Source organism: Platichthys flesus, chromosome 21, assembly GCF_949316205.1.
Source record: "Platichthys flesus chromosome 21, fPlaFle2.1, whole genome shotgun sequence".
Classification (NCBI taxonomy): domain Eukaryota; kingdom Metazoa; phylum Chordata; class Actinopteri; order Pleuronectiformes; family Pleuronectidae; genus Platichthys; species Platichthys flesus.
This window is the reverse complement of record NC_084965.1, coordinates 8,764,569-8,777,642: the sequence shown is the minus strand read 5'-3', so window position 1 is coordinate 8,777,642 and position 13,074 is coordinate 8,764,569. Positions and strand designations below refer to the sequence as shown.

General features: G+C 42.7%; 1 protein-coding gene across 1 annotated transcript; it reads left to right on the top strand.

Moving 5' to 3' along the window:
• The first annotated feature begins 4,755 nt into the window (after positions 1 to 4,755).
• eef1e1 (eukaryotic translation elongation factor 1 epsilon 1) lies at positions 4,756 to 12,769 on the top strand. Its single transcript, XM_062379871.1, has 4 exons — positions 4,756 to 4,881; positions 5,856 to 6,053; positions 9,162 to 9,257; positions 11,068 to 12,769. Exons 1-4 carry the CDS (start codon positions 4,798 to 4,800, stop codon positions 11,209 to 11,211), a joined length of 522 nt encoding a protein of 173 aa, XP_062235855.1. The 5' UTR covers positions 4,756 to 4,797; the 3' UTR covers positions 11,212 to 12,769.
• Positions 12,770 to 13,074: the final 305 nt, after the last annotated feature.

Sequence of the window (13,074 nt, the reverse complement as noted above, 5' to 3'; positions counted from 1 at the left end):
TTTAACCTCACATGAGCAGCTTGAGGTCAAACCACCAACAACATGGGAGTCTCCCTCATCAACCTCCCGGCCACAGCACGACGGCTTCCTCCAAGATTTTGCCTGAATCACGGAGGAGAGATGCAGAAAAGTGAGACGGAGGGAGATGGAGAGAAACCTGCAAGGCCAGTGGGCAACTTCAATAAAAAGACAATCTGACTTTTCAGAAGCTATAATAATCAAGATCCTCCCACCGAGGTTGTTTGTCTGAGGGGGACACGGATGACTACGGGTAAGGAGGAGGAAATTCAGAGCGGTAATTAATAGTCCTAAGTGACTGCTGCTGGATGGGAGGCAGGGACAGGGTTTGTTGTGAGCTGGTACCGTGTCCCCCAGCATGTCCCACAGCCGTGTGGCTTGGCATGTAAGCAGAGGAGGAGGAAATGGAGAAAACTGCCTTTATTACTCATTCGTTTGTCTCCGGGGCCTCTCCTGATCAGACCCAACCACCCTCTCTTTCCCAACAAACACACACACACACACACACACACAGACACACACGAGCGTGCCTTCCAATGCTAATCACGTGTATAAATGTTAAGGAAAAGACATGAAGTGCTACGATGTCAGTGTCATCCCTCCACCCCTGTCACTGGCTCATCCAACCCTGGCACCAACCCCCCTGCCTGTTAAGAAATTTGAACATACACTGATTTGCATGTGTGTGTTTGTGTGTTGTGGAGTGTAGTTCTTAGCCCTCGGCTGCGTGTTTCTGCACGGAGCGGCAGGGTGGTTCCTATAATCCTATCACCATTGTCGTTCGCGGAGGCCCAAAGGCCCCACCTGGAGGTCCGACATTTCTGGCATCGTCTGAGTCCCCACTACTACGAGAGCCAGCATCTGCGGAGCCAAAAGACACACTGTGCAGGACTGACACGACTCATACACAATACTCGCTGCAAGTGACTCACTGTGTAGTGGCTCTCCCTTGGAAATGAATGTGTCTGAGGGTTTTTCCACCCAAAGATTTAAGAACGGACGCAGTAATACTAGAAGTTAACCCATCATCGATTAGTTGATCAATAGAAAATGTATTCAAATTTGTCTTCATAATTCGATTTACTGGTTTTTCTTTGTTATAATAAATTGATAAATTTTGGTAGAAATATAACAAACTTATAGACAACCCCCTGGAGATTTTTTGCTCTTATTTTAGTGGTTTCTTTTTCAGTTTTTTGTTGAGCAAAATGTTTTATACTGTAGAGATTATTTTCTGCTATAATTTAAACTAGAAAATAGATAAAACAACTAAATTTAAATCGAATTCCTACAAATTGCTATTTTGACGATTTGGTGGCCTTTTTAAATTTGGTCATTTTAGAATCAAGAAGAATTGTGTGAATCTCTACAAAATGTAACATTTTATAACCATTTTTTCAACTTTAACCAAATCTCTTATTTCACTGTCTTTCAATAACAACATTGCATTATACCAATATTTTTCTATTTAAGAATATGGTGTTTTTTTCCCTGTACGTTTCTTCGAAATTCCAGCTCTTTGGATGAGATCTAATCAGAAATGAAACCCTGACGGGAGCCAAAGGTACAGACAGCACACGTCTACAATACATCTGTCTGTCGTCATCTCACAACTCCCAGCGTCTTCCCAAACTGTCACCCAGCCGCCTGCACACACCCCCCACCCCTCCCCTCCACGTTCACCCTACGCTGGGGATCCGACCTAGCACCAATATGCAATTTCACCAATCTGTGCTGACAGCGTTCATGTCGACTGCTCCCAACCGATCCTACCCCGTCTCCCTCTGCGAGCATCTGTGTGGTTAGAATACAGCCCTCCGTCAGCTCTCACAGGTCATGAAAGGTAGCGGAGAAGACAGGCGGGGCTGTGACCCTGCAGCCCAGCTAGACAAATCAGTGTAACAGCATATTGTAAGCTACAGACTAGGCAGAGGAGGATAGATGTACCAGGACTGAGGCTGTGTTCATGGCTGTGCCTGCCTTGGGAAGCCCCACGGCACTATCGGTGACCCCCACTGTAGATTTCCTTACTAATGTGACCCCAGATTGTGTATCACAATCGGCATGAGAAAACTCCCACAGGCTACAGTTAGTCCTGGGCACTGGGGATCGTTGTCTTCAGCCCGCCTGAGTACAGACAGGATGTGGCAGCTTGGAGGCATTTAGTTAGAGGAGACACACTTTATCGCTGCGAGCGTGCATTTATGGAGGGCCGACTGGGGCAAAAGTGGATGACGTGCTGGAGCCTATAAACAAAAAGCAAAGCAAAAAAAAAAATGAAGGTTAGATGAAAAAAAAAAGCAGAGAATTAGCTTTACCTTGTTTCGTGGCATCTAATCATTTGTGATAGTCTGTGCACTCATTCTTATAATTAATTTGTTTTCTGGGACAGATTTCTCTCAACAAAGTGGGTTTAAAAATATCATCTGTTCTATTATATTAAGTGCATGCGTCGAAAGGGATGATGTGGATGTGCAAGGGAATAAGCGTCAATGGAAGCAGTTCACATGAAGCAGAAGTGCTGCCACTATGATAATCCAGAGGCCTTAGATATTCAATATTGAATTTCAGATATGATAATGTCCTATTCTGTGGGCTGGATATTCATATATGACTTGTTGTGTGAACTGGCTGCTTTGTCAAAGTACATGTCCCAGTGTGGCAGCACTGCACAGGGTTTGGGGGAAATCTGGAACACCATGGGCTGTAGAGCATTACAGTGACGTCTTGGTAAAATACTTTTCTGTGGCTTTCTCATGATTGCAAGCTGAGTGAGAACAGTGAAGGTCTGTAGTCTTTGGCCGAGGGTCAGTTTTCTCTTCTACCCTTAAGGAGGAAAATGATTTATTCCCACTAAGCAGATTTTCAATTTGTTTTCACTTCATACTGTTGATTTAATCAATCCCAGTGCCGTGATCAGCTCCAATGCTGACATGTGTTTACTTTGCTTGAGTATTTTTATTTCATGCTACTTTGCTCTTCTATTGCAGAGACATTTCGGGGCAAATATTGTGTTTTTTACTCTTCTCCATTCATTTGAAAGTTATTTAGCAGATCGAGATTTTTGTAAACATAAACACACACTTGGTAAAAGTGTTAAATTGATCCAAGCTTAAAATAAAGATGTTGAGTATTCACAAGTCAATGCACCAGTTATCAGGCTGTTGCCATGTCACCCAAACAGGAACTAGGTTGGGAAAATAGTAGTAATGCTTTATATATATATATAAATGAACAATATAGATATTCTTACAATAGAAAGCATGCCACTATTTTTACATATCACAGTATAACAGCCCAGGAAAGGCTTTGGGTATAATCTGGAACACCATAGGGCCGTAGAGCATTTCAGTGAGGATTTGGTAAAATACTTTTCTGTGGCTTTCTCATGATTGCAAGCTGAGTGAGAACAGTGAAGGTTTGTCGTCTTTGGCCGAGGGTGAGTTTTTTTCTTTAACCCTTCAGGATGAAAATGATTTCTTCCAACTAAGCCGATTTTCAATTTGTTTTCACTTCATACTGTTCATTTAATGATCAATATATACAGCTACAGTACAGGTCATAAAACCAGCCCCCTCCATGTTAGTGGATAGGACATGGACCAAACTAAAAATTTAAAGAAGACATTGTATACACATTTTTCTCAGAGATGGGTTGTCATTAGGTTTGTTCACGTATAGATTTTTACAGCTATATTTGGTTCCAATTTGTTATTTGACGCCATAAAAACAGGGCAAATTGTTGTGAATCACAGCTGAGACTGACTCACAGTTGGTGGAGGGTGTGTATTGCGGCTCAATTCCCCTGATCACTACTGAACAGATTCTAGCTCCAAACGCGTAAAATGGCAGGGTTAGTATCTGGATTATTTGGTTTTATTTGAATGCAGGACTTATAGTGGTAGCCTAATAACTCATATTATGGTTCTGCCTCTTTCACTCAAGTAAAGGATCTGTCTGTCAATATTGGAAGTGTAAGCAAAAGAAAGTTAGTGGTGTCGTTCTCTCTGGTGTCACACAGACACAACCAGTACATATTAACACATACCCATATAGTAGTTAACAAGCTCAGTTTTGACTGACAGGTGACATGTCGTTATGGAGAAATCATACATGCACAGAATAAATCCAAACAGACACAACACACACAATGTCAGACACTGTGGCGCAATGCAGGCTTGTGTATGTGAATCCTAATAATTTAGGCTTTTAGTTATGTGGGCATACTGTCAAATCAGTCTCACAGATAATGTCACCACAAATTAATTTATATCTGAATTTATTATTTATAATTATCATTAGATTTACCATCAATTAAAACGAATATTAAACTACAGTGGGAATTTCCACTGGGGTTCTCTTTTTCATTAATATATACATTTTTTTTTAAATGAACTAAGACTCCTTGTGGAAAGAAAAAAAATCAAAAAAAGTGTGAAAAGTAATAGTACAGTATATCATTTCAAACTTTGACATGTATTAGTTTCACTTGTCAACCAATATTTATTGTTATTTTATAATATTTAATTTTAGCTTCTTCACTGATGCAATGTGATGAGTGACTTACGTTCTATGTTTTCATTGGTTAAGTCATCAGTCTCACACACACACACACACACACACGCACACTGACGAAAAAGGCCCGCCCCCGCCTTGGCTGTGATTGGGTTGTATTAACACAAAGAGAGTGATGATTGGTCAGAGTTAGGGGACAGTCTCACGATGAGCCAATCAGAGGCAGAGTTGTGCTGGGTCTTTCTCCACCTCTGTCAGTCTAAACATGGCGCTACGGGAGCTGTCGTCGCTGGAGAAATATTTAGGGCTGAAGAAGCCGAACAAGTACAGCACTCAGGGGGAGAGAAAGGTGACATGGTGGCTCGTTGTTGTAGCTTCCGTCGTTAGCTTTTGAACGTTGTTGTATTTAACAGGAAGCTTTGGGAGCTGCTGTAACATGACACACGGTGGCTAGCTTGGGAATGCTAACCGGCTAGCCATGTGTGTGTTGAAAACAGAGTCAGTTGTGTTGTCATATCTACCTCGTGTTCACACTTTGTACCCGGGGGTTTCATTCATCAGCTGAGGAGACGTTCAGACTAAAAACAGGAAGCTTGACCCAGTGGCAGCTGAAGTATCTTCATGAGTTAGCACAATGGAAGTAGCTCTGTGTTCTGCGCATGCTCAAACACAGGAGTAAGGGGCGGAGTCAGCTGTCTGTCGTATTGATTGACTGATCTTAATTGGAAAATATTGAACACAATTATTCCTGCATCCTAATAATGGGCGATGTTTCCTGGATGTGAAAACATGCTAGCAAATTGTATCGATCCATTGGAGTGGATTGCTAATAATCACTCTGCTTTTGAGCCAGTTTTATTCATGAATGTGTAAAGTTACCAATGAGGAAGTTGTTTTTTAAAGATGTTTAAGATAATCTCAAGAAACGTCCTTCATACTTCTTTCAGATTTGCTAATTCTGTGGATAACATACCCAGGTTGAAATATAGCAGTTGACAGAACATATAAGTACGCAAGATAACAAGTACTTAAAGCATAGTACACAGTACGACATAGCATGCAGTCTTATGGATCACGGAAACTAAGTAAACTAAATAAGGAAACATTTTAACATATTTGGCCCTCTTAAACACTTTGTGACTTGTTTCTGAAAAGTACTATACAAATGAACCTGACTTATTTACCATATCTGATGTCAGATTTGTTGCAGTAAATGTCTTCTTGTGTTTGTACTTCAATGAAATAGAAAATCAAACTCACTTTTTTTTTTCTTTCTCTCTGCCCTCTCTCTGCCCTCTCTCTCCGTCTCACCTTTACCTCCAGGTCCCTGTGTTACAGAATAACAATGGTCCTCCGCTCGTGGGGCTGGTGACCATCGCCTGTCACCTGGTGAAAGAGGCCAAGCGCTCAGAGCTGCTCGGCGACTCCGCAGAGAGCAGGGCCGTAGTGCAGCAGTGGCTGGAGTACAGAGTCACCCGGCTGAACAACTGCACGAAGGAGGATGCCAAGACCATCCTGAAGGTATGGAGGAAATCTATCTGTTGTGGTGCTTCTGTGGACTTGAATTTATCTTAAGGTATGATTGTCTCAGATATTAAAGTAGTTAATTCAATGCTTGCTCCGAATTGAACCTCTCAGCATTTCACCATCTCTCACATTCCCTGTGTCTCTGTCCACCAGTCAAACCACCATGTGTGTGTACGTGTGTCTGTTGGTCTTGTTAAGGCACCAGCGACAGGGATACACACTGATATGTTGCCTTTCAGTGACATGGCCCCACAAGATAGAGAAAATGTTTTTAATATGCCTGACGCCAGTCAGCATGAAATGGATCATCAGCCAATGGTCTGTTGGATGCTAGGCGCCTCTTGGCACAGTTCTGTCAGCATGAAGTGTGTGTGTGTGTATTTGTGTGTCAGCATAACACACTGTTGTGGCATGGGTGAGGAGCCATGCTGTGCAGCAGCATGTTATCTGGACAGGCCTCTTAAATATTTTAATGGTGCCACTTACAGAAGGAAGTCGCCCCGAGCAGCTCAGCTCTGGTGCCCGTCGGCGCCCCGTCCTGTCCTGCTGCTTTAGCTCCATCCTTCTTTCAAGCACACCAGTCATCTCCCATTAAATTATCCAGAGACAGAAACTGTCAGCTGCACGAGTCCTTAAACTTTCTCACCCCAGGATGAGAATAAGAAATTCACAGTTTTTCAAGTTTAGACGTGTTTCAAGAGTAAACATCTTGTCACTCACGTAGTGCCACTGTAAACAAGCCCAGGCCTCTCTGGCCTTGAACCCAAAGTCAGCTGAATGTTGGAGGAAGTCCGTCATTCCGCCTTAAACCAATATGGCTGCTGAAGACTAGAGGGTGTCTTCATGCTGTATAGGACATTGACTGTTCTTGGGTTCATGCCAATTTGTGAAACATATTAAATTCCTTTTAAATCATCATAACCTTCATGACTTTAATTACTGTGTCTTGTCTCTTTGAAAGAAATATATGCACCATCACTATTACACATGGCAGTCAGTTTTCCATTAAACAAGTTCAAACGAATTTGTCATGACACACAATTTGTCAAACCATCCCCCTGCGCATATTAAGTCAGACAAAGTTGAAGTCTCTCCACTCGTCTGCGATGCCTCCTCTGCTGCTGTGAACAGCTGAGCCCACAGATTTGTTCAAAGTGAGTTGCATGATACAAAGATGATAAACGGCGTCGCCTCGTGTAGTTACTTAACCATCTACATTCCACAAGCCGCTTCTCAGATGCTCCGGTGTCATGATTGTGCTTCAGGACGACTATGTTTGCTAGCGTCCTCCATTTTTGGAGCAAAGACGATGCAACCTTACTGACTTGCTTTACGTATTGGTCAAGCTCAAAGGAAGCGCCCTCTGCTGGATCAGGAGACACACTACTTTAGATGGTCTGATGCAGTTTGAGACCCAATATTTCAAATTCAAATGGGTCATCAAAGACCAGATACAAACCTTTCCCCATGTTTGAATGAATGTTTGAATTTCCAATACAAAGCCCCACTATGAAAGATAGAAACCATAATTTCAAAATCAGAGTTCAAAGCAATAAAATAAAAAGTAAACTTGTGTAATGTCACAACTGTCCATCAGTACATGTGAAAGAAATGGGCACAAATGTGCAATGTACTGCAGTTGTAATATAAGTTGAAGTAGTTTACATGTGGGTGAGATTTCTGTGCATAGGGCAAAATTCCCAGAAGAATTCTTGTCTTCTTTTCATTTGTCATACATTTCTGAGAGTAACTCGGCCGCAAACTTTGCTAACATTGTTTAATGTGAATGTCCAATGATCAGAGTGCACATTAACGGCGGGGGCAGGTGGAGGAGAACCCATGTTCGGATCTCCTTGCGCTGGGTTGGGGGGGGCAGCGGAGTGACCTCTCCTCTGATGCTTGACTAGGCTTCAGCTCCATGGCTGTAGGCTAAGAAAAGCAAGGATCTGATTGTGGACGGGGAGGAAGTCTGCAGTCTTCATGCCTTGTTTGGCATCACCCACTCTTGCCGCACAATAACCCCATTTGCCCCCGAGATGTTCTGTGTGCGTGGAGTGTTTCCTTCGCACAATGTACAAGTGCTAAAGATGGTCCCGTCCCCTGGGACCAGCACTTCCACACACGACTCTGAGCACAGAGACATCCGACTGAAACGCACACATACACACATCAAGCTGTCCAAGTTTAGGACAGCTTCACTGGATGTGTAAGCGAGAGTTGTCGCTGAGTAAACAAAGAGCCTTTCATGTACGCATCTGCACCAAGTTGCCAGTCATGGGGAGAGAAGCTACAGCCCCTCAGGTTACATTTGATTCCTTTTCACAAAGCACAGCACGCAGACACATGCAAGCTTGGATCTAGGGCAGTCCGCTAAAAGTCGATTAGTCGATGCGTCAGTTGAGAAAACCCGGACTCGACTCATGTCTGTGAGTCAACTTGCTTTTTGGTGCCTCACAATAAATAGAGCAATCCAGGGGCAACAAAGTGTCAGGCTGTTATCTATATTCTGAGTCCTGTCTTAAGATGGCTGAACCCACAAAACTGAAGCTATTTTTAGACATGAACACAGACCCAGACTTTTCTAGACATTTTTCTAGAGTTTCCCTTTAAGAACGCAGCAGGAGATTATCTGGATTACAGGTGTTTACAACAACAGGGAAATGTCAATAACCCTGAGCGTGGCTCCTCATCGGCAACAGCTCTCAAATCGCATTGTCCTTCCAAGTTGACATCTTCATCTGTTCTCTGCATTTCTGGCTCCTCTTTATCATCCTTAAATATTTGCATTCTCACAGTTTCATGGATGTCGTGCGATAGAAACATCATCAAAACATTTACTTGTTTTATGAATTTCCAAATCATTCTCACCCTTCAGTGTGGTAGGATTTTATAACTCTCACCAAGACGTTATCTGTAACTTCCCATCTTAAATAATAAACAGTCAAATTTTAGTTTGAGGTGAAAACATGAGGACGTAGAACTCAAGATGAATGATGCATGTTTCCTTGAAGGAAATTCAAAAAAGTTTTTGCAGTATTTTAACTATTGACCTTATTCTAACCCATCTAATCTGTCTGCTTCTCATGTTCTTCTCTTCTCCAGGAGCTGAACCTCTACCTGGAGGACAAAGCTTACCTGGCTGAAAACCAGTTCACTTTAGCTGATATTCTCATGTACTATGGAATCCAACCACTCATAGTAAGTAACCTTTTCTCTCACTGATTTCATTCTTGTGTGTACAATTCAGATTTCTGAGTTCTTATTATTACTTTACCTGCGATCTGTCACTGATACATCTGAGTGTCCAGATGGGTCTGTTGCTCTGTGGTGTATTTGAAACATGTCCTTTTCAATTGAGTCACGCCACTGTCAAAAGTTATTCTAGTCGTTTTGGCCTCTGTACCACCTTTTGGTTTTATTCCTTATTGTTCTTTTGTTTGAATGTTCGTTTTCTTTTCTTTTTTGCCATTGGTCTGTATTCAGCACTATTTTTTTACATACAGGTTTACTACAGTTTCTGTTGATAGGAAAAAGTCTTTAACATAGTGGATTAAAAAACATCCTCCAACTGATACAACTCTGAAAAGAAATCTAGAGCTGGTCGGTAGTCTGGACTGGTTCGATTTTTCAGTTTCAGAAGGTGTAACTCATTAATCCTTATCACTAGGGTAGATTAAATATTTTAGCAAATACTAATGAAGGACAAATGTAATGTCAGAAACTTCACAAAGAGCTGCAGGACTTTAGTTTCGGGAATAAATCGAATTGATTAGTTTTGTCCCTGTTGCTTTCACATCACCATTTACAGAGAAGTCAACCCTTCATACATCCACTCCCTCCTATCTGTGCTCCCTTCAGTCAAACCACAACTTTAATAAGCAATTTGTCACAGTGCGTAACACACAATTGGACCAGTCACATGGCCAAAGGGCATGGAGAGCAAGTTGGAAATAAACACACGTATTATAAACACGTTCTCACTTCTCTTCAGAGAAATAAAGTGATGTGGCACAAAGTGATGTCTTTAGCCTGATACCAGGGACAAGTAAGTTTGTTATGCCTTCCAGGATTAAAAGAAAAGAGGAAGTGAGTTCAGAAATGGAAGAGGCAGAATGAGATGGAGGGAGGGAGACATCACATGTTGAGAGATGTCAGAGGTTGTGGCGGAGATGGAAGATCGCCCCCCCGCCACCAGGCAGAGGAGCGTCACTTTGGTTCGCGATCAGTGTGCTTTTAACCTCGGGGACAAGGGGTCAGCGAGCCCAGCCCTCAACCGCAGCCACTCCCGATGTTCAATTCATGGAAAACAACACGACACAAGCATTAAACCTGACGGATGGGAGGATGGTCGCAGGCTGGACTGTTGTCTGTGTCTGGAGTTTACACGTTACTGATAATTACATCGTGAAGAAACACACGTTTAATGAAATTTCCAACGACGTCTTGATGCTGTTTAGGTCGTATACAGTTTGAATTTGATCGACTGCAATTCAGCTTTTAGATTCTAGTTTGTGTAGAACAGATGAAGTCAAATGTGTTGATTTCAACAATCGTTATTTTTTACAGCATTCACACATATCATAGTATTAATATTTACCACTAAATAAGTAAATGTAAACTTGATGATTCTCTAAAGCTGATTCATTTCAAAAATAAAATAATGGTCTTGAAAATGTTTAAAGAAAACATTTGCTTTCGACTCACAAAGTAATATTATAATAAGGAGTAAATCCTCAGAGAGAGAGAGAGAGAGAGAATGTCTAAGTCATCGATCCAGATGTGAAAAGTTGTCGGTGGGATGTTTACAATCGTCCGAGCCGGGATTTAATCACTTAACGTTGGAAGTACAGGGCAGCATAGCTCACTTGCTCCAATTCTTTCTGCTTCCTTCTCAGCCCTAGTTCTGTTTACATCCATGAATTAATCCATCATCAACAATGGCAATATTTTAACTCTGCATCCTTACTAAGGCTCATGTTCTGTGGCTAACCAGTCTCCTATCTCTCAGGTGGACTTGGCCGTCCAGGAGAAGGAGCAGTACGTGAACCTGACGCGGTGGTTCGACCACATGCAGCACTACCCCGGCGTCCGGCGCCACCTCCCTCCAGTAGTCGTGCTCAGAAACAGAATTTACACCGGCAGGCACCACTGAGACCCGATCAGACCCAGTTCAGTACGACTCATCACAACTCTTCTGTCTCCCGGACCAGATCTTCACAAATCATGTTCAAATATCCAAGAGCTTATTCCATCAAATCATTTTTCTTTGGATTGCGATTCCTGCCTTTTATGGTCTTGTGTTCTTTCAAAACATGTTTAATCAGGAAAGCTCTAAAACTGAATCAACCGTTCAGTGTTACAAAAACTCTATCAAGGGAATTCTTGCTCATAAAAAAAGAGTTCAGTTCATATTCTATAAAAATGTTGGTGTTTTTAATAACATATAAAGAGTAAGAACTGGAAAACAAGAATGCCTTTTCTTTCGCTTTTATCACACCAACATTATTTATAAGAGATTTGATGTCTTAACCCGTACTCAGTATTGTGGGAGAATTTTGTTTCAACCTGCTGTTGTGTATTTGTTGCAAGGCTGTGCAGGTCATGGTGAAGTGAGGAATAAATGATGCAAGCTTGTTAAAAAGGTGTTTCTATTTATATAATGTGGCTAAATAGGGAACGTTGTGAGCATGTGATAAGGGCAATCAATAGGATGTTACTTAACTGTTTTTTTATATTGTGTTTTAAGGGAGTACGTCTTATTTCATAACAGATCAATGCATTTCCTCTCAGCAATTTGTTCAAATAAATGTGGCTGCTGGTTCAGCACCGCGCGACAACCACAGTACCTGCAGCGTCTACAATTTTCTGCCCCAAAGAATCGTGTGTCTCAGCTTTCATCCCCTAACAGCACTGCGTCTGTCACGTCCGACTCCCAGCCACTTCCCTGGACACTTAAGTTTTTTTATGTGTGTGCTCCTGATTACATCCCGCTCCCCGTTCCACTGTCTCACCAGTTGTGTGGGCAGCAGTGAGCAGTTGAGAGCGTCAGCCGCGGAGTCAGAGATCAGAGTGAGGCTCCAATCAGTCCCACTACCACCACTGTTGATGCTGCAGGCCAGAGAGAGGGCAGCGGGCTTACCAGCTGCCACACAGATCCAGCCAGCCAAGGCCAGAACGCGGGCCCCTGGGCGACAGTCAGCCACTGTGTGTCATTTCAACCCTTTGCGCTCCCACGGGGATACTGGAGAGAGCAGGAGAGGAGGGAGGGAGGGAGGGAGGCCGCAGAGAGAAAAAAAAAAAGAGCACCCAGAGGCACAGGGATCCTTTTGTGACATGTGAACAATGACCTGAGCCTCCGAAAGCCTTACTGTTGCCGACTGGATATTTGCTATTAGAATCGTTAACAGGCCAAGTCGTGGCGGTGGAGGGAGAACCTGTAAATTGACATCACCGAGGTCGTGTTAGGATAATGACTTATTTATTACCAATTGCCAAATGCTCTTGCAGCCATATCAAACCATTTCCTCTTTGCATCGATGCTCCTGTGCTTCGTTACCGTCTACCTCTTTTCAAATGCTCCCACTCCAGCCGTGTTTTTCATTTCCTCCATGTGAAGACGCTCAACCAATCTGTGTCTGCAGCGATTCATGATCTGATGTGTGAAGCTCCTCCTGCACCAATAAATCAAAAGGCATCTGCAGCTCCCTGACCCCTGACCTCTTCTTCTTCTTCAATGCTTTTCTTGTTTCATCCCAACATTTAATTTTGTGTAAACAGATCTATTGTCCGGTGGCTCTCCATAAGGCCGCTCTGTGTGTGTGTGTGTGTCTGTTTGTGGCGAAGAGTTATGAAGATGCTAAAGATAAAAATCAACTCTCAGTCGTTTGTGAGAGCCTTGTGACCAGATGAGGCTGTTTATTTTGCGGTCGGCCATTAAAGGAGCCTTTGTGCTCTTGGTTATGTTAACACTCAGCTGGAATGCTGTTTCCAATGTGCAGCATCAGACGCTCGTCCT

Coding starts and splice junctions, on each gene's coding strand:
- eef1e1 (XM_062379871.1), top strand. CDS start 4,798: ATGGCGCTACGGGAGCTGTCGTCGCTGGAGAAATATTTAGGGCTGAAG. Junction 4,882..5,855: donor GCACTCAGGGGGAGAGAAAG/GTGACATGGTGG, acceptor CTTTACCTCCAG/GTCCCTGTGTTACAGAATAA. Junction 6,054..9,161: donor ATGCCAAGACCATCCTGAAG/GTATGGAGGAAA, acceptor TCTCTTCTCCAG/GAGCTGAACCTCTACCTGGA.